Here is a 21,709-nt window from a genome sequence, read left to right on the forward strand (position 1 = left end):
GCCTAAGAAGCTATTTTCAAGTATGAAAAACAGACAATAAGTCTATATTAAAAATTTTAATCTAGAACCAGTGCATGTAGATAAACAGTACTGTAGTAAAAGAAGGTTCTTGTAAAAACATCTATTGAAATTACAACAAGATAGTTGAAACTTGGCAAATGAAATATTGTTGCTGCTATTCTAGGACCATTCAAATATTGAATTGGCTGAGACAGTTACCTTCCTGCAGTTAAACAGGTTTAATTATGGTGAGTGCAGTAGAGCAATATATTTGGGCAACTTGTTATGCTCCCAGCCTAAGATGTCAAGATGGAATATTTCTTAGAAGTCATATTGAAAATATTTCTGATTTCCATAAAAGTAATCATCTTTTGCTTTTGTAAAGCTTCAGAGGCCTGGTGTGGAAGATGTTGCTGTTCTTAAGAAGGAACTGGTTCAGGTTCAAACACTTATGGACAAGATGACTTTGGAGCGGGAGAAAGAATCTGAAAAACTCAAAGATGAGTGCAGTCATTTGCGAACAGAATGTACAACCTCACAGGTATTGAATATAGCCAAAACATAGGTGAATATGAGCCACAATCCTTCCACAAAAAAAACAAATGTTAATTCATTTGTTTAACAGGGCTCTTTAATTAATAAATAAGTTGGATAATCTCCATTGCCATCTTTATCACTTCATATCATCCTTTGGTGCCTACCTATATTGATAAATCTAGTTCTATTCTTGTTCATATTACTACTTTTAATCCTAGTTGGCAGTGCTTCTGAATGTATTTAGGTGATAGAATGGTGGTGGTCTTATGAATGATTTAGCATTTTGAAACTGATTTGCTACCTGCTTGCTCAAAATATTTGAAACTTGGCAAATGAAATATTGTTGCTGTTATTCTAGAACCGTTCAAATATTGAATGGTTCTATACTGACTCCCTGCAGTGTTATAAAATCTAGGTATTGCTCCAATAGATTTCAGGACTACTGCTTTGGTAACTTCTATATGGGGATTTCAGGAGAGGTTTTCTGTGAAATGTATTAAATCTAAGGGTATTAAAATTCTTGGCATTGTTCAATCTTGTTCTCGGCATTGATCAGTTGTTCAATTAATAGACCATTGGAAATGAGAATGTCTTTTCCCAAACACCATCACCTTTGTGTTAGTGCAATTAATGTTCAGCTTTTCTTTAGAAACAAAACCACTAAGCTTAGAAAGCAGCCTTATTAGACCTACAGGAGTAAGCAATATTAGAACCATATCATTAGCATATAACAAAATAGAAATCTTCTTTGATCAAACTGAGGGTGGAAAAATTTCTGAGCTTTATGTCATTAAGTTATAAGTTGAAGAGTAAAGGTGCCAATAGACAGCCTTGTTTTACTCTTTTATTTGTGTGAATGGGAGCTGTCAATGATCCAGAAGTATCAACTCTTATTGTAGCAGTTGTATTGGAATACAGTTCCTTAATTAAAAATAACAGGCGAGTATCTAAATTAGTGTTAGCCAATTTATGCCACAACAGGTTTCTATCAGTAGAGTCGAAAACAGCTGCTAAATCAAAAAAGTTTGGTAGATCCCAACATTCCTAAAAAAATAAAAAAATAAAGGGTCAAACAATGGTCAATAGTACCTTGATTTTTCCTAAAGCCCGCCTGTTCAGGGTGAATGACATGATTAGTAGTTTCCCAATCCTTTAATTTATTTAACAGACATTTACTATATAACTTAGAGTCAATATCCAAAAGACTATTAGGCTGATAATTATTGGGATCTTGCTTCTTGTAAATGGGGACAAATATACTCTGTTTCTAACCCCCTGGAATTGTACCTGTGTTGTTGATCTGAGTAAACACTTTAGCTAATATTGGGGCCCACCACTCAGGAAAACATTTAAAAATGTCTGTGGGCAAGGAAGAGAGAATATGGAAAGTCATGGTGGAAATACTGGGTGGACTGGAGAGTAGACCTCTGTTTTCAATTTATTCATAAAGACTGTTGGCTGGCAGCCAGACGCCTGATGCCGAGGTGGTCAGGGAGTGTGCTCTGAGTACTTTGGGAAGAAAGCACATCACTGGAAGAAGATGCCAGGTTTCTGACTTGCCATACCTCTTCTGCAGTTAGTAAATAGTATTCTAGACATATATAGAACTTAGGCTCTTTCCTGGAGAAACTGGAAGAAATGATGTAGTTACAAAATTTCTGTGGTTGGATGTTCTAGAATATAATTAAGTTTCTTCCGCCTGGTGTTACGCTAAGGCAATCAGAACTTACTTTTATTCTATTTCTGTTATGGAATGTATGTACATTGAGCGGAAGATGTGAAATGATCTTCTGCTGTGCCATTTTTTAAAGGCTACCATCAATCAGTTAAGAGCTGAACTTGCCAAAGGACCTCAGGAAGTTGCTGTATATGTACAGGAACTTCAAAAACTTCAAATTTCAGTTAACGAATTAACACAGCAAAATCAGGTAAGAAATATATTACATATACCTGAAAGTGTCAACTTCTAGTAGATTTAGTCTTTTGCAGGGGGTCAGATGAAGTTCTCTTTGTGTTCTTGAAATGTAAAAAATGAAATTAATGAGTATGTATGCTGTCAAGTTAGCAAAACTGATAGGTAAGCTATCTGACTAGTTCAATAGTAGCTTGACTATTTCAGAGATAATCCAGTAAGAATAATCCCATTACTTGATGTTTGAAGGGCTGCGTTTTTGATCTCAGAAAGGATGAAATACAGAAATTATAAGATGACACTGTTGTTAATCTCCAGATATTTCTCAGGTTTAAAAGTATGTGGCCAGTTAAGAAAAATGGTCATATGGATGCTGTATTTACTACAATCCCTATATTGTTTCGATTGTGTCAGATATCCTTCTGAGTCTTTATGGCCATTTAGAAAGTGGAAGCTGGAGCCACAGTCCTATTGTGAATGTAAGACTTCTCACCAACAGGGCCAGTGAGACTGGGAGTTGTATCCCATATCTGTACTATAGATATTATCAATTGGAAAGACCATCTGCTTTAGGTTAAGTTAGTTAATTTGTTTTGTTGTGGAGATGGATTGAATTCATCTCATTATAATCATACTGTAGCAGTACCCCAATCCAGGCTACATCAGTTTTAGTTGATAGTACATATTTACAGTACAGCTGCCTCTCTGGTTTTGTGGGGGATCCATTCTGGGTTCCCCTGCCAAAAATAAAAAACCACCAATATTCAAGCCCTATTGGCTTGAATGGTGGCACGCGTCCCATTTTATCCCCCTTCGTTTGCTGCCCACAAACGGGTGAGTGATGTGGACTCCAAGTCCGCAAAAACTGAGGGGCGACTGTATAGTGAAATAATCCCATTCAGAGACATTACTCTATTAAGCAACAGGACTTTCTGTCTATTCTGCACATATTGGTTCATCAGTTTTTGGGATCAGGATATAACAATTAATGTGGTTTCAAGGATGGCTCATATTTCAGCCAGTTTGCTGTGCAGGATATGATTGCCTCTTACTTGTTTATGAGTCCTCTTGACCTTAATGGTGTAAGGGAACAAATCAGAAAAAAAATAGAGAAAAATACGGTGAGATTAGAAATGGCATATTACTCTCTGGTAGACCTTGCTACCTGGAGCATGCATCTATTGGTCATCCACATCTAATCTGATCTTGCAGAGTCTGTCAGAAAAACTGAAAAAGAGAGATTTGGATTACACTCGGTTAGAAGAAAAGCAAACTGAGGAATCAATAAGTAAAAAGAATCTGCAAGCAACCCTTAATCAAAAGGATTTGGATTGTCAGCAACTTCAGGCAAGGCTATCTGCATCTGAGGACTCATTACAGAGGCTACAGAAAGAATTAGGTGAAAGGGGAGAAGCAAGTCAAAAACTTAAGGAAGAATTGTCAGATGCAGAGAACAAATACCAGCATCTTAAGGCAGAGTTTAAACAGTTACAGCAGCAAAGAGAGGAAAAAGAACAGCATAGTCTGCAACTTCAAAATGAGCTTAATCAGGTAAGATTTATTACATAGAAGGGTTTTATAATTTTTTCGTTAATATTCTTGTTCTTGGGATTTCTAAACAGATTAAAGTGAAAACAAGACAGATTGGAGGAAAGAGAAAAGATGGGATGGTGGTTATAATGGTGGTTATAATGGTGGTGAATATGAGGAAGGTATGTGAAGTCGAAGGCTTCCACAGCCGACATCCATATTTTTTTTGTGGGCTATTTGGGCAGTATGGCCGTGTTCAAGAAGAACTCTTGCTTATGAGCTGCTAAATGCTAACATATGTATGTATAAGCAAAGGATGGGCAACTTGGGTCAGTGTGTGGATGATGGAAGGCTGGATTTATAGTCACTGCTGGTCTGTGGCCCTTGACCTGTTTTGATAGGGAATACTTGAGGGCAAAAAGCTTTCCCGTTCCTTGGCTGTCAAAATGATTTTGTAGATCTCCAGCATTACTGTTGCATTACTAAATTTGCATGTTGCCTTTTACACTATGATTCAAGTCAGTTCACAAAAAATAATAAAATAATAACAATATTAAATGCTCAAATAAACCAGCAGTGATAAAAGAGCAGAAAAATGTAAGTTGGCTTCATAGGAAAGATAAGGCACAAAATATACAATCCTCTTATTCTGCTTTTCCAAAGCTCCCTAAGCAATGCAACCACAATGTCATGCTAGTGGTCTAAGTAATTTGTCTCCAGCCCAACCTGCATGCTTATACAGAAAAGGCAGCCACTTCTTTTGTGCATTTTGGTTGGTCCAATAAAGGTGTTGCTGTTTTGTTTTGTGGATTTTAGATGTTACTATACATTCCTTTGGCAATATTCCAAGGAGAGGAATCTTTGAGTCCTATCTTTCATAAGCCAAAATTGAAAAAAAAACCCTCTAGTTCTTAGTAGTATTAGCTGTTAATCTCTAGGCTGTTTCTCCTATTACAAATTAAGAGGGCTCTTGTTATCCTTTCGGAGGACAATTCCCAAATCATTCCAAGGATGACTGTAGCTTCTGGACACACTGGCTTTTAATACTGTAGCTGAGGCAGTAATTTTCTTAGGTGAACCTATGAAACAGTCATCCTGGTTCAGTAGCAGGACCAGTCTTATTGGTGGTTTAAGGCCACACATCCTTGAGGAAAAATTCTATGTCCCTTGGTATATGGAAGGCAGAAATTCCAATACTGTTGTACAAGGTGGCTGGCAGCTAAAGTGGCACAAAGTGTCTGCCTCTGGTGGATAGTTAATAGAGTAGAGGCTGCAAATATTAATATCAGTGACATCCAGCAAAGTCTCTAAAACAAGATTAATTCAAACAAGGTGTGTTGGAATTATTATTGGACACTCCTTCAATGAATCCATGTTATGGCCACAGCTGGAACATTGTGGGTGAAACTGGCAGGTTTTTACATCTAAATATTTTATATTTTCTCCCTTGCAGCAGTTTTTATTATCTGGCCAAACATTCCTTTAGCACTGGAAGAGGAAGGCTGGTTTCTCTAGTTTACTACGTGACTGTTCTCAGGCAAATTGCAGATTTCTGCTCTAAGTCTTTTGCAGATTCTTTCTAAGACAGTTGCTTTACATTTTCTTAACATGAGGAATCTGCCCTTATTTTCAAACTATGTGCCTGTACTAGATTTATGCTGATGCTGTGCCTGTTTTTAGTTCTACACATCGCTTGTGGCTTAATAGCAATCATTGACAATATTTTTCTTTGATGATGTGCCAGAGCTGAAGATTCTGTCATCCTATTTGGAATTCTGTTTGTAGAATGGGTACTTAGCAACCAAGCATAAAAATTCTACCATGGTATCTAACTGATGAGTTCAGTTGGAAATTGATTTCATTGTCATAGAGGATTTGCAAATTAATAGGATTTGGGTCCAATATTTTCTGTGGGAGAATTTCTGAAATAATATATTTCCCAAAACGAAAGTTCAGATTACTGGTATTTTTTGTGATAGTCAAAAAGGAATTCATTTTATCCAGACTGAATTTTCATCATTGAAAATCTTAGTATTTTCCATTTCCATAAAATAAAACAACAGCAGCAACAAGAACAACAACATACATGTCTAAAATCTACTGTAATTATGTAATGCCAGCTGCAAAAAGCCAAATCAATTAGGGATAGCTTATAGTTTTTTCAGGAGTTAGCTAGGGCCCCAAGAAAGCAGCTTCTGGGTAGATTCTTGCTAGTTTCTCATCCATACGACACTGATACTGCAGGCCTGTTTCAGACAAGTGGTGGGCTATGGAGTGGGTGATTGTCTCTTAATATTTCTAACTTTGAAAAGTGCTTATGGCTCTCAGCATATTCATTACTAATAGAATTTGACCCCATATACTGGGCAATTTGGTTTAATCTGTGCAGAAATAAAGCAGTTTGACACCACTTTAACTGTCATGACTCCATCCGGTGGAATCCTGGGATTTGTAGTTTGTTGTGGCACTAAAGCTCTCTAATAGAGAAGGCTGAATACCTCACAGAACTACAAATCCCAGAATTCCATGGCATGAGCTATGGCAGGTAGTGTCAAATTGCATTATTTCTGCAGTGCAGATTAGACCTTTGAGAGCTCTAGGATAACTAGTATAAATTCTGAAGCACTGATATATTTTTTTATGTCAGTTAATAAGTCAACAGCAGTCTGATTCTTTGTATCATGCACCATTTTAGTGAAAACTAAACTAGGATTAGGATACACATTCTGCAATGTTCTATTCCTTAATCTAAGAATGGATAGTATATTGCTTTGTTATGGATGAAACCTGATCATTGACTTACATGCTTGTTCAACTGTTTGATAGAAGATGTATAGTGAGAATGTCTGCTCCATTAGCTTGTCTGCTAGCCTGGGATTTGAGAGAGGTTGGTTTGTGTTTTTTCCCCTTGACTTTCTGAGATATTTCCTGCAGAATCATTCTAAAGTCTTACAGTCTTAGCTTAATGAAATAATAATAACAACAACAACAACAACAACAACATAATGAGAATGAAAATGTGTTAATTTAGTATGGGCTTAAGATATTATGGGTTATTTTACTATAACAATATAAACTGTTTCATTTATTTTATGTATCTCTTCAGTTCTCATAGAGAAGTGGTTCTCAATCTTCCTAATGCCATGACCCTTTAATATAGTTCCTTATGTTATGGTGACCCCCCAGCTGTAAAATTGCAGTGTCTTGGTTCCTAAGACCATTGGAACTAAGTGTTTTCTGATGGTCTTAGGCAACCCCTGTGACTCCCAAAGGGGTCGCAACCCACAGGTTGAGAACCGCTGTCATAGAGCTAGGCTGCTATCTCCACCCCCAGTGACTCACAGAAGCCACACCCCCTCAGGAACAAACACACTAACCCAAGTTTGAAAAACACACCCAGTCAAGGATGTCCTTCTCTCTGTGCAGGGATGGATGGATGGATGAACAGATAGCCTGAAAATAAACATAGTCATTGAAACTCAGTGCAGACTATGCATTGAGTGCATAATCTAAACAATTGCTGCTTATATAGTTAGAATATTCAGAAATGAACAAAGTAAATCAAAACAAAGAACCAGTGTGTTTTAGTGGTTTGAATGGTAAACTATGGCCCGGTACAGATGGGCCAAAAAGAACACCCTTATCACATGTGAGTGGCATGCTGCTGCGTGGCGCTGAATAGACGGCACGCGTAGCAATGATGTCACTGCTGCACGGCTTCCAGATGGAGCCATGCAGCAGCGACGTGCTCATGCTGCTGCCAGCTATTTACGGTGGTGCAAAAAAGCCGCTTTTTAGCGCTCCCTTTTTCTTGCATAGCCGCATCACACAATTTGGTTGCTGTGGCGCGGCTACATGGAAAAGAGACGTGACTCCCGGCCGTCTCTTTCTGGCGGTCTGTACCCCACCTATGACTCTGAGAGACCAGGGTTTGAATGCCTGCTCCTTCAAAGAAATCAAGTGAGTGTCCTTGGGCAAGTCACATTCCCTCTGCCTCAGAGGAAGGCAAAGACAAACTACCTCTGAGCAAATCTTACCAAGAATGCACAATTGTATTTTGCCATAAGTTGGAAAGAACTTGAAGGCACCCAACATAGTCAACTTGAAGGCACACAACATAGTCAAAACAAAACAAAACGTCAGACTAAGTCCAGCATTTTAGCTGATGTCCACTTTGGATTCCTAATCTGTTTCTGTGAACTATACACACATCACCTGATTAGAGGATACTACTGTATTTGCATGCAGCTATAGAAAACATATAGTGTGACATTTCTGTCTGGAAAAAAAAATGAGACGAGCTTTTCCTCTCAGTTGCACAATAAACTTTTGGAGACAGAGCGTCAACTTGGAGAAGCACATGGACGACTAAAAGAGCAGAGACAGCTGTCTAGTGAAAAGCTGATGGACAAGGAACAGCAGGTTGCTGATCTTCAAATAAAACTTTCACGTGCTGAGGAGGAGGTAGGAATTATATGCAAGATCTAGTTCTTAGTTGCTATTTATTTATTAACTTTGTTTAATTGGTAATTAAACACCCTTTTTCATATTGTTGCATTTAACTGTGGGTACCAAGTAAATGTGCAGTTTTCCTCACCTTATCAAGGGAAGATCATGAGCACATATCTAATTTGGAGGAAATAACAAGCCCATAAGCATCACGGGTCAAACTCATACTTAGTAGTACTGAAATAAGGGGAAGAGACATGATCACAAATAAATTTGGCAGCTGCAAAGAGGATCAACAGGCATTAAAGTTCTTCTGAGGGCCTTGTGAAGTTATTAGTGTGAGATTTGTAAATGAGCCATGGCTGATCTTTCTTTTGAACTGAAATCAGTAGTCCACCTTGAACGTTGGCTACAGTCAATGAACTGTCAACAATATTCATTTTACTCCAGTGCTTTTTTATTGTTGTTGTTAACTGCCATCAAGTCAGACTTATGTGACCCCACGGATGAGAGAACGCCAAATCACCCTATCATAAATATCCTTGCTCATATCTTGCATATTTGACTGTGGCTTCACTGGTTGAGTCTATCCATCAGGAACGTGGTCTTCCTCTTTTCATAATGCCTTTGATCTTACCAAATATTATCTATTTATTTATTTATTTATTTGTATCCCGCTCCTTTCCCAGGACTGGGACTCAGAGCGGCTTCACAGCATTAAAAACAGTACAATTAACAACATTAAAAAAAAAGTACATTAAAAAGAATTTTTAAAGTGGTCCAACATCCCAGCCTGTCCTTATAGCAGTTCCTTAAACACCTGTGTGAACAGGTAGGTCTTCACCTGCCAGCAGAAGGCCATCAAGGAGGGAGCCGTTCTGATCTCCCTGGGCCCTCTCTCGTGTCCGCACCAACTGTGTTTGTGAAGGTGTTGGAATGGAAAGAAGGGCTTCTCCAGAGGATCTCAGAGTCCAGGCCTGTTCATACCAGGAGAAACGGTCTGCCAAATAGTGCAGACCTGAGGCATGTAGGGCTTTATAGGTAATAAACAGCACCTTGAATTGTGCCTGGAAACAAACTGGCAGCCAATTAAGCTGTTTCAACAGGGGCATTGTATGATCTCTGTAATTTGCCCCTCTTAATAGCCTGGCGGCAGCTTTTTCTACCAACTAGATTTTCTGAACACTTTTCAAAGGCAGCCCCATGTAGAGCCCATTACAGTAGTCCAAACGGGATATAACCAAGGCATGTACCACCGTGGCAAAATCTGGCTTCTCAAGGAATGGGTATAGCTGGCATACAAGTTTTAAATGTGCAAAAGCACTCTTGGTCACAGCAGAGTCCTGGACCTCCAGGTTCAAAGCTGACTCCAAGAGTATCCCCAAACTGCAAGCCTGTGTCTTCAGGGGGAGTGTGACCCCATCTAACACAGGCTGGATCCCTATTCCCCGATCTGCCTTCTGACTGACCAGGAGCACCTCTGTTATGTCTGGATTAAGTTTCAACTTGTTTGCCTTCATCCAGTCCATTACTGAAGACAGACACTGGTTTAGTACCAGGACAGCCTCCTTGGCTTGAGGTAGAAAGCAGTAGTAGAGTTGAGTTACTGTCTTTTCAAGTTAATCATGTTTTTTCATGATATGTCCGAAGTATGACAGTCTCCGTTTAGTCACTTTGGCTTCAGGCTTGCTTTTCTCTATGACTTATTTAGTCCACGGTATCTGTTCTCTAGCAATAAAATGAGTTCATTTTATTCCTATCACATTCTTTCATTGTCTAGCTTTCACAACCTTACATAGAAATGGGAATTACAATGGCATGGACCATCTTAACTTTAGTATTCAGTGAGGAAATTATGGAAAATCTTAAACAATTTCCATGTCTTTGTTGTCTGCTTTAAAGTTAAATCAACTGTGGTCATTATTTTGTTTTTTCAGTGTTCAGTTGTAAACCTGTCATTGAAGGTTTCTTCCTTGACTTTCTTCAGTCATTGTTCCTTGAATTTATTCAGCAATTGTTCCAAGTACAGTCCCTCCTCGCCAGAGATCCATTCTGGATCCCCCTTCCTGCAAAGACTGCTAATATTCAAGCCCTATTGGTGCCCTGGTGGTGCAGTGGATAAATGCCTGTACTACAGATACTCACTGAAAACCATAAAGTTGCGAGTTCAATACCAACAAAAGGGCTCAAGCTTGACTCAGGCTTGCATCCTTCTGAGGTTGCTAAAATGAGTACCCAGATTGTTGGGGGTAATTAGCTTACAGTTGTAAACTGCTTAGACACTGTTAGTTCAGTATGAAGCAGTATATAAATGAAACTGGCACACGCCCCATTTTACCCCCTCCATTTGCTTCCCTTTAACAATCTTTAACAATTGCTCATGTTCCTTACTCCAAATTTGACACCTCCTTCCTGATTTATGTATGATACGTTCAGCATACAAGTTAACAGATAGAGTGATATAATGCAACATTGCCTTGTCTCCCTTGCCAACTGGAAACCATTTCATTTCTCTCACCAACTGGAAACCATTCTGACAGTAGTTGTCCTGAGTACAGGTTATGCCTCAGGACAGTCAGTGTTGTGACACATCCATGGATGGATTAGGAGGAATAATCCTTTTAAAAGCAATTTATAGTTTTCCACAATCTGTTTTTCATAATGTTTGCAATATGATCCCTAGTGTCTTTTCTGAACCCAGTTTGGACATCTGGCATTGCTTGCTTCATGTATAGTAAAAGTTTTAGTTGTAGAATTTTCAGCATCACTTTGTTTGCATGGGACATGAATGCAATGGTGCCCCCTTTTATTGGGGATTGGAATCTTTGTGCCAATTTGTAGGCCATTCTTTTTCCCCCCCAATTTGTTTGACAGATTTTTATTAGAACTAGAGTAGATTCTGTCTGTGTAGATTAAAATAGCTCTATTGGTATGACATCTGTTTCTGGTACTTTATTTCTCCCAAGTGCTCTGAGAGCATCTTCCACTTCACTTTCAAAAGCTGCAGGTTGATCTTCTTCAAGTGAATTTGTCATCTGTCGTTAGTTTTGTATAGTTCTCCATGTATTGTTTCCATAATCTCTTTTTTCTTCTGGTTTCTGTCACCTTTTACTTTTGCTTCTTGTCTTTCTGTAACTGCTTGAAAGAGTTTCCTCTGTCATCTGTTGAGGCTTCTTTTTCTTTTTTCCTATAGATAGTGTATTTTAGCATTCCTCCTTGACAGTGTTCTTCACTTCAGACAAGAGTTTTTCTGGCTCCCAGTCAGTCAGGCTCAATAGTGCAAATCTGTTTTTCAAATTGTTCTTCAGATTGTGTTTTAGCATGATGGTTGATTTAGTGTTCTACTTTAACTTTATTCTAATTTTTATATTACTGTTTCATGGTTTGTGCTGCAGTCAGGTTCTGATCTTATTTTTGCCAATAACATGGATCTTTTCCATCTTCTAATTCCAGTTATGTATTCTAATTGATTTCTGTATTGGGCATCAGGTTATGTCTATGTATACAGTCCCTTCGTCAGTTGTTTGAAAAATGTGTTTTTGATGAGCAAACTGCTGGCCTCACAAAATTCAGTCAGTGAGTCAGTCTCCTGTTTCATTTCCTATAGTCTTTTATTCTGCTCTGTTTCCTATTTTTGCATTCCAATAGCTTATAATTAACAAGAAGTCCTCTTCTGGTGTGTGATCATTTTTTTCCTGGACTTCATCATAGAAACTTTCGATTTATTATTATTTTGCCTCTGTAGCTGGAGCATAAATTGGGTTAGATTATATTGATAGGTTTTCCTGAAGTCTTATTGACATGATTTGGTCAGACTTTGCATTATATCCTTTGACTGCTTTTGGTACATCTCTTCTCATTATAACTGCCACCCATTTCTTCAAAACTCTGTATACTGGTAATTGTCTGACTCAAAATGTTCCATTCTTGCCCACTTTAGCTTGCGCACCCCAAGTATTGCAATATCTAGTGTCAACATTTGCATGTCCTTGCGGCTTGAGTTGTTAGCTATAGTGCTGCTCGTAGTTGTCTCTGTTGTATCCCATTACCTCACTGAGTGCCATTCATCCTGGGAGCTTAATCTTCTGGCACTATCTTTGGGAATCTGAAATTCTTCAGTTGTACTTACACTGGGGAAAACAGTCAGAATAGTTAGTATTAGCTAAAGAACTCTGTCCTCTAAAAGCTCTTTATTATCTTGTTCTTCCCCCTTTCCATTCTAATGATATACAAAGTAAGTAAATGATACCTCTCAACAGATTAATGGATTACTTATGCTAAGAGTCTTTTAAATTTTATTTTTCCCTCAGTACTTTTCAGTGGTTAGGCAAAAATTTCTACTTTTCTCTAGCTGAAAGAGTGCAACGGGTGTGAAAATTATTGCTATTGCTGCCTAACCCTAGAACATCAAAAATCCAGTTATATCCAAATACCTATTAATGGGACAGCACCCTATATTTTTTTTTAACTTGCAAGTCTCCAGATATGAAATACTATGGCCGTTTATATAATGTTCTTATAGAGCGGTGCTTGTTGGTGTGGAAAATTTCTTTATTGATACAGTATTTATTGTTTTTGCTTTGCCTATCACAAACATAATATTTGTCTTCTAATTTAATGTAAAATGTATCTATTATAAAGTGCTTCAGTATTAGATTAAATGATAAAATGCTATTAAACTACTGAATTGTGCTTATCAGTTTTCAGTCAACAGTCTGTGACTATTTTTCTAAGCTAAAGGAGAAAGCAGCAAATGCAACTGAACTGCAACATCAGTTAGATAAAATGAAACAGCAGCATCAGGAGCAACAGAATCTTCAACAAAGCACAACAGCAAAGCTGCGAGAAGCCCAGGTAAGAAAGTTCTTACTATTTGGGAAAAGTTTATGTTGCCAGAGTATGTAAGTCCAGTGTGCCCACTACAGGAAGATAAGAATCTGGCTAGTATAGTTTATGCTTTGGTTATTTGCAGGGTAGATTGTGTGATGTTTTTGATGTGATTAGCATTAAGTGGGCTGGACACTTACTCTCGTTCAGAATTTATCTGCTCATCTGCTGGAAGTCACATCACATATTAACATCTGTTTTGAAATACATTTATTGGCTCCTGAATTCTTCAGGTATTCGGTTCAAGATATGAATCTTGACTTTTAAAGCCCTAAGTAGTATAGGTCCCATTAACCTGAGGTGCACAAAGAGCTCCTGGAAATGAGTTGTGAATGCTAGGCTGTCCACAACAAGAACCGTGGCTCCTACTTTTGACAACTCTGGCCACTTGGAGATTTGGTATGTACAGTGTCTCCTTAGTTTGGGAAAGCTGAGGTTATGCTTTTACTCTTTTAGAGGCTTGAATAACAAAAATTGTTCTGTGTGAAGTCCAAGGCTTTCATGGCCGGTGTCCGTAGTTTTCTGTGGGTTTTCCCAGATACGTTGCTGTGTTCTGGAAGAATTTAATAAATTCTTCCATAATGCGGCCACACAACATGGAAAATCCACAGAAAACTATAAAAATTGGTCTTGTTTTGCATTTTTGCATTTCAGAGTTAACTGTATTTTATTATTGCGGCCTTAGGTGTTTTTTTAAGAGTCTTGAGTTTTTTTTGTCAGGGAAATCTCTAAATACTGTGAATAAATAAATATATTTGAACATTTCATAATTAATTTAAGCTATTGTATCCCCTTCCCAGAATGATTTGGAGCAAGTACTACGTCAGATTGGTGACAAGGATCAAAAAATTCAAAATCTTGAAGCCCTGTTACAAAAGAGTAAGGAGAATATCTCCCTGCTAGAAAAGGAGAGGGAGGATTTGTATGCCAAAATTCAAGCTGGTGAAGGAGAAACAGCAGTTCTTAACCAGCTACAGGAGAAGAACCACACATTGCAAGAACAGGTAAGAAATTGTTCGGCAAGAACTGTAGGCTTATTATAGAGTAGCAGTTTCCAAAAGGTCTACATTGGCTTTCCATAGGATTTTGCCACTTACTCTTTTTATATATAAAAATGTTAACTAAAAAGATCTAAGAATCGTAGGGGTACGTTAATCATCTTTTTGGCCTGCCTGGGCTGTTTTAGGCCCAGGAAAATGCACTGTTCAACTACGAGTTAAACCAGAAGTCAATTTCAAAGGCTCTGCTTAGATTGTAAACAGCTGGAAGTGGGTGGAGGGGGGTAAGAAGAATATGACTAAAGTATTTTCCCTGTGCCCCTTTAGGGCACACAAGCAAATACTGTATAATAGGGAAAAAAAAGATCCCCCAATTTAACCAGTTGGGGAGTACTGTGGGCTTCAAAATGGCTTTATGAGGCCACATTTGTTCCAGAAATCACATGTTCTCTCTCTTATTATTGAATAATAAAAATGAGGTGTTGAGCTATTGTTTGATTCACGCTATACGTGCTGGTTGAAACTGGACATTTTAAAGGATGCTTCTTCTCTTTCTCATGTCCTGTCCTGGATTGGGAGAAAGGTGGGATATAAATCAAATAAATAAATAAATTCCATAATTTCCTCCCTTATGACCAGTATTAGGCAGCAGTATTGTCATGGACACAATGGGAATGACAGCTGGTGTTGCTAACGTTGTGTCCATGACAACACTGCTGCCTAATATTGGCCAGGCCAAAAGTTAGATATACAAATCTAAGCCTGATGAAGGCCGCACATTCCTGTGATACCACTTCCTCTTTGCCCATTACATAATTCACAACGAGGCATTCAGGAAAAGCTTCAAGCACACAGTGCTTTCCTCAGTAGATGTGTAGGAAGGTAGTAACTGATACAGAGACATTCAACCAAAGGATTGCTTGCAGAGGTATACAACAATTGTGTGTGCACCATAACCCCTTTGCCAGTAAAGCCCCAGCACCATAAAGGGAAGGGAGTAAGGAAGGAATGAGTCCTGTTCTAATGACAACAGCCAGACAGTTCTAGTTCTGAAATTGAGAGCTCAAGGCCTCCCAGGATACAGATTTGAGTTCCATTGTGACTGCAGGTACCCCTCACAGACATTTCAGAGCTTGGCATGCAGCATAATCTGGTGTTTGTCTACAGGGAATTCAGATGTCTTAGGGAAAGTGCTAAGGAAGGAGAGGCACTGTAAAAGTAAATTATCAGCCTGGTAGATCAGTGGTAATGAGCAATCCAATGGGAAGCAAAAGTTGTAGCTATAGTATCTGCCTAGGAGATGTTGAAGTGACCTCTATGTGGCAATGCTTACTTTTTTGACAATTTTGGTAGCATCCCTGATATTGAAAGTGAAAAGAGCCCAGCAAGTTTTGCAAGGAAATCTTAACTTTGTGAAAGCCTTGATGCCCATGAAGACTGCAAAGACAGACACAGAGTTTGGAAATGTTATTTTTTGGATTATTATTACCAGATTTGCCAGCTAGAGTGTATACTTTTTTCTGTCATTGTATTTTGTTTCTGCGTCCTGTTATACCTGTTACATTGTTGTCTGCTGTGTACTGCACTGGGAGGAAATGCATGCTGTCTCAGAAAGGCAATGCTGCTTCTTTCCCAAGCATAGCACACATTCTTGGAATCCTGGGAATTCTTGCTACCTAACATGAAAAGTGAAGGCATTTGCTATTTAAATGTCAGAGTACTTCTCTCATTGATATTAGTTGGGCTGTATGACATCTTTATCCCAAAGAACCTGCAGTGCCAAGAGCTGGACTTTTCATAGTATGTCGAAAATCTTGAGTCACTATACCTGAGATGTGTATAGCCTTGTTCAGCGCAACAGGATTGGCATCTCACTCGTATAACTAATTGTCCTGGAAGTGAATCCCACCAAATTCAGTCGGATTAATTCCAAGTTATGTTGCTTTAGATCTTCAGTTAATTTATCTGTCAGTCTGTAAGAGTTTGTTTCATGTTTAAGACATAAAGCAAATAAGCAGTAATTGAGAGATGTCATCACAGCCTTTTGGATGATACTTCCCTCAGTAATTTATTGTGACCTGACTTTGCTTGGCAATACAGCATAGAGGTTCAGGAATTCACAAAAAGATTTCTTAGGCTTGAAGCAGATGGGCCAAAAGTGTCGGCTTTGGGCAGGTTTGGAGGTATGGTATTTAGATGATGCATGCCCCGAATGCGGCTAGAAGTCCTTTGATGCCAAAACCATCGCAGAAGAACTGGGTCAAGAAGGAGCGGATAGAATCGGTTCAGGGCCATGGTGGTGGCTCAGGTTGGGACTGGGCACGTGTGGTCATTGTTGTCCTGGCATGAATGGCGCTGGAGCAGTATGAGGCTGCTCCATCTGGGCCGTCAGTTTCACCCCTTAGTAAACTTTTCTTGCTTTTCTAGTTCCTGTAATTTTGTTGTAATTTCCACTTCCCGCTCCACTTGTGCTCCACTTCTAGTATTTCTTTTTTCTTACTCTTCTGTAAAGGAATACTGTACCTCGGTTTTGTTAAGGGCTGTTGTTTCAGTAGCGATAACTATCTGCATAATCAGCTGTAGTAAAATAAAAACAACTGTATTTCAGGAATCTTTTGTATACTGAAAAATGTATAGAAAATTGCTCCTTAGATTACCTTGACTTTCAGTGACAGAAAAAGAACAAGCCAAAGGCTTTTTTCCACTAAGAGGACTGAAGGAACTGATAAGCATATCTGAATTAACTATTCCGCACTTCCCTTAAATTAGGCTTATAGCCATTGTAAACCTTCATATTAGAAAAAATATTATTTTTTCTTTTAATGAGTCATTTTGTTCATTTGTAGGTTACTCAGCTGACAGAAAAACTCAAAAATCAGTCAGAAAGCCATAAACAGGCTCTAGAGAATCTGCATGAACAAGTACAGGAGCAAAAGGCACATCTAAGATCCTCTCAAGATCGTGTTGTCTCCTTAGAAGCAACTATAAGTGAGCTAAACAGTCAGTTAAGTGAAAGCAAAGAAAAAGTAATTCAACTTGATTTGCAGGTAATGTATTGTTATACTGCTTGTGAATAAGAACACGAGAGGAGGGAAAAGGTTTTGGATGAAGTTCAGTAAACACAGTAGCAAAAGTCTGTCTTGATCTACTTCAGAAAAGTCGACTATAACAAATAGCGGCTGCATTTGGATATTGTGATTAACCGTGACTTATCGTACTTTGACAGCAGTGAGCTTTAGTGCACCTTGGATTTGTGTGCTCCTCTCTTCACCTTAGTTGTAGCTATGAGGGGAAGATATGGAGCTACTGGCTATTGTTTAATGGTTGTTTATCATTTTGTCTCATTCTTGAGAAATTGTGGTTAATTCTTTTTTGTTTAGCCAACTTCTAACCTGTTTTATAAATCTGGCTTGTTTTGACAGATTAAAGTTTTAATTAAATTCAATTTAGGTGTCAGAAATAATAATAAACACTGCTTAATATTTACAGAAAGAAACCCCAAACTGTTGGTAATAAAACAGATTTTCATGGGGGGGGGAATAGTGATGGTTTCAAAATTAATAAATTACCTCAATTATAAATTATATTTACACTGAATATTTAAAGTGTATTTTAAAAAAAATATGGTTGGTCTTTTTATCTTATTGTAAGCTAAATGGGGCAAGAAAACTTAGAGTATTGGAACAGCTGGCAGAACTGGAAAGAAAAATGCTTTTGTGAGCCAGCATGATGAAGTGGTTTGAGTGCTGGATTATGATTTTGGAGATCAGGCTTCTAGGGTTCGATTCCCAGCATGGCCATGAAACACACTGGCTGACCGTGGGCAAATCACGTTCTCTCAGCCTCTGGGGAAGGCAATGGCAAACCTCTTCTGAACAAATCTTGCCAAGAAAACTCCATGATAGGTTGGCTTGCCATTAGTCAGAAACTTCTTGAAGTCATACACCAACAGCAACAACAGATTTTATATATTGGGTTAGGATTAGACTTCCCATAACTTGGTTAGAGTCATGGGCTACATGGCCTCTTTCCCTTCAGACTAGCTTGGGACTATCATTGGAGTTGTCCACTGGTCCTTAGATTATTATAGATGCTCTTTTGAGTATATTGGTTTTGCTCTATTCAAAGTGAGTTTAAAGTTCACTTGGACAAAAGGAGATGGCATAGAATATAACTGTAGATTGCAGTATAATTATTATCAACATTAAAAGTCATTTCCTATTGCTTGGGAAAAAGCTGTTTTCTGAGAGTTGTTCAAAAATAGTTGTACAGTAGTTGGTGACTTACTTTGGAATTAAGCTGAATTTTCTCTTCCCTGAATCAACAGACAGTTGCTCTGGTGGTTCAATCACATCTTTTGCGTATGGTGATGTGATATCAAATATCTTCTGAACTGTTTATCCTAAGAAAACAAAACTTGCTAAAAGATACCGTAGTTGTGTAGTATTTGTAATCCTTACATAAGTACTTGTTTTAACTCTTCTTCAGGTAAAAGCCAAGACGGAACTGCTTCTATCAGCAGAAGCTGCAAAAGCTGCTCAAAGAGCAGATCTCCAGAATCATTTGGACACTGCCCAGAATGCATTACAAGATAAACAGCAGGTGAGAGAATCAGTAAGGGATTACTGTTTAAAATCAGATCACTTATGTTAATCTTTTTTCATATTGGCTGTAATATGTAGCTACATCATAATTTCATATTAACAGGATGGCATGGAGGAGCAATCCACTGCTGTTAGGTTTTCCCTGCATGCTAACTAGGGGGAAGTTATTTAAAATTTATTTATCTGCTTTGTATGAGTGATTAGAATGTAGGTGAGTCTCTTAATTTGTATAAGCTAGCATTCCATTTGAGTTAATTACTTTGGTCACATTCTCTCTCTCTTTTTAAAATAAACAAATAATGATATTGTTAAGGGGCTGGATGACTTCCCATCATTGATGTTATCTCTAGTGGTTTTCCTGCATTGGCAGAGTGTGAGACTAGATGATGTTTGAGGTCCTTACAATTTTTATGATTCCATAAAATCCCTCAGTTTATTATAATAATTGCAATATATTCATGCCCATATTCAGTTACTAATTTGAATGTTTATTTTTAATATTAAAATGAGGGAGCTGTGTAGCTTGTGGATTTCTCTATCCAGGATATTCTCTGTGTTTAGATTTGGATTTAGATTTTTGTGAATTCAGTAGATTTTAAGAGTATGAAAATGTTTGATGTAGTGTTCTGCATTTTCCTTTTTTCTGGAAACATTATTGAAGAATTTATTAAACAAGCTGGGGGAGGTTCAGGTACAAAAATACCTTTTGCAACTATGATGAATATGTTTTCATTGAACATACTTAGTGTGACAATATGTTCTCTAAAATTACCCTTTTCAATGTCTATTAATAGGAACTAAATAAGGTCAATACACAGTTGGATCAGGTTACTACTAAACTCCAAGACAAACAGGAATACTGCACCCAGTTGGAAGCTAATCTTAAAGAGTACAAAGAAAAGCATCTTCACTTGGAACAAAAAACAGAAGAATTAGAAGGTCAGCACAAGGTTTGTATCCAGGAGTCTGCATACCTGGTTTGTTCATATATGTAAATATGATAAGTGTAATAACATTGTCAACATGAAGATAATGTTGGGGTGACTAGGGAATTTTTCTGATTTGAAAGCTAGCATCAGTTTTTTCTCAGCTTGCTCATTACCTCTAAATGCATAACATAAAAGAAGAGAGGAGGAAAGAGTTACCTAAACTGTAAAGGAGAGGGGAAGTGTTTTCCTAAAATTACTAGAAAAAAACCAGATAAACATGAAACAAATAAATTACATTACAAAGATGATGTTTTAGTATTTTTAATGAATTTTTCCCTACTGGTTGGGAATAAAAGTGTACAAGTACTCTTTATTTTACTGTATATGATACATACTATTTATCTCACTGCATAGAGTTGTGTGGAAGAAAATACATCTGTAGAGTCCCTTATTACCTTTTAACATTGGTGCTGTATGAGTCTGTGTTGAGCATCATGCACATGTATAGTAAAGAAATAATTTATAATGATTAGGGCATGAGTCAGTAAAAAGGCTACTTTTTCTTCGTGGGCTCTGTGAATCACAAAAATGGGTTATATCTGTTCCTACGCAGTAAACCTCTGGAATCACTGGGTAAAACTTAGTTTGCAACTTTTTGGCGGTAGCTCCACCCATCCCTATAAAGCCCCTGGCATTCCTGCTCTTTCCTTAGTACCTTTCATCTGCTGCACTAGCAGCTCGAGGGAACTGTGCTCTGGTTATCACTTGTTGGACCTCTCAGCTTGTATTGACCTCACAGTTATTATTGCCCATTCAGCTTGTTGTTGACCTTTCTCTGGGATTATAGCCTGGATACTGTTAGTAGATCGATCGATTTGGACTGTCTGACTATTCTATTTGGTTTCCTGATTGGCTCCTTCAATTTGGGTTGAAAATGGCCTCTTTGAAACATTGTGGCAAGTGTGGAGTGAAGACCTCCACCTCTGATCGCCATGACCAAGTGTCTTATGTCTGGGGGAAGGCCATAATAGAAATACTTGCCCCTTTTGGAAGTCTATGATGACACAGACCCTCAAAAACCAGGACCTCAAACTTAAAGCTGCCCTTTGAGATCAACCTTATGGCTGACCTCTGCTCCTGCCTTGGACGACCCCTCTGCAGCCGGCTCTGCTGGGTTGAAAATTGAAATCTGGAGGAAAATCTGGAGAGAAGTCCTCTAAAGATAAGGCCTCTCGGTCGGATAACCAGATAGCTTCAGTTTGTCAAGCTTCTGTTTTTAAAAACTTCATTTTAAGTGAAGATTTTAAAGCAGTACTTTTATGAAGATTCATGTCTAGCCATTTCGTTAGCTTGTGTAGCCTGCCTCAAAAATGGGATTGTGAACAATAAGCATAAAAATAAATAAATACATGATACTGTGCAGAAACAAATGAACAAAAGGAGGTAAATATTTTTCTAAAATAAAATTTGGAGTATAATTTTGGTATTATTCACTGACTGCACACAGTGTTGGAATGTTGATGTTTGTCAGGAATATTGATGTCCAAACATCACATACCAGAGATGTTCTGCTGAGCAGAGTGTTTTAGTGGGTAAGACTGAGATGTTATCCAGAATCACAACTAGGTTTGAGCTGGAAATATTGTTAAAAGATAAATATTTGGATTTTATTTGAAATACAGTTTACTGAGAGTGGTAAATAATAGCCCTAAAAATAAAAACTTTTGAAAAAATAATATCTGAACCTTCATTGTCTTTTCCACAATGTATAAAATTTAATTCAGACTATGCTTATAACGTGTATATGGAACATACATGAATGTTATGTTTAGACTTGGGTCCCATCTCCAAGATATCTCATTA

At 38.0% G+C, this 21,709-nt stretch overlaps 1 protein-coding gene across 2 annotated transcripts in view; it reads left to right on the plus strand.

Annotated features, from left to right (window-relative positions):
- EEA1 (early endosome antigen 1) overlaps positions 1-21,709 on the plus strand; it is a 77,850-nt gene that overhangs the window by 26,830 nt on the left and 29,311 nt on the right. For both annotated transcript variants that reach the window (XM_042467791.1, XM_042467792.1), the window contains 9 exons: positions 386-541; positions 2,349-2,465; positions 3,662-4,000; positions 8,294-8,443; positions 13,163-13,282; positions 14,116-14,319; positions 17,160-17,360; positions 18,802-18,915; positions 19,712-19,867. In XM_042467791.1, the coding sequence (XP_042323725.1) occupies positions 386-541; positions 2,349-2,465; positions 3,662-4,000; positions 8,294-8,443; positions 13,163-13,282; positions 14,116-14,319; positions 17,160-17,360; positions 18,802-18,915; positions 19,712-19,867 (1,557 nt within the window). The remainder of the gene's footprint in view (positions 1-385; positions 542-2,348; positions 2,466-3,661; positions 4,001-8,293; positions 8,444-13,162; positions 13,283-14,115; positions 14,320-17,159; positions 17,361-18,801; positions 18,916-19,711; positions 19,868-21,709) is intronic.

This window comes from Sceloporus undulatus, chromosome 5 (assembly GCF_019175285.1).
Source record: "Sceloporus undulatus isolate JIND9_A2432 ecotype Alabama chromosome 5, SceUnd_v1.1, whole genome shotgun sequence".
Classification (NCBI taxonomy): Eukaryota; Metazoa; Chordata; class Lepidosauria; order Squamata; family Phrynosomatidae; genus Sceloporus; species Sceloporus undulatus.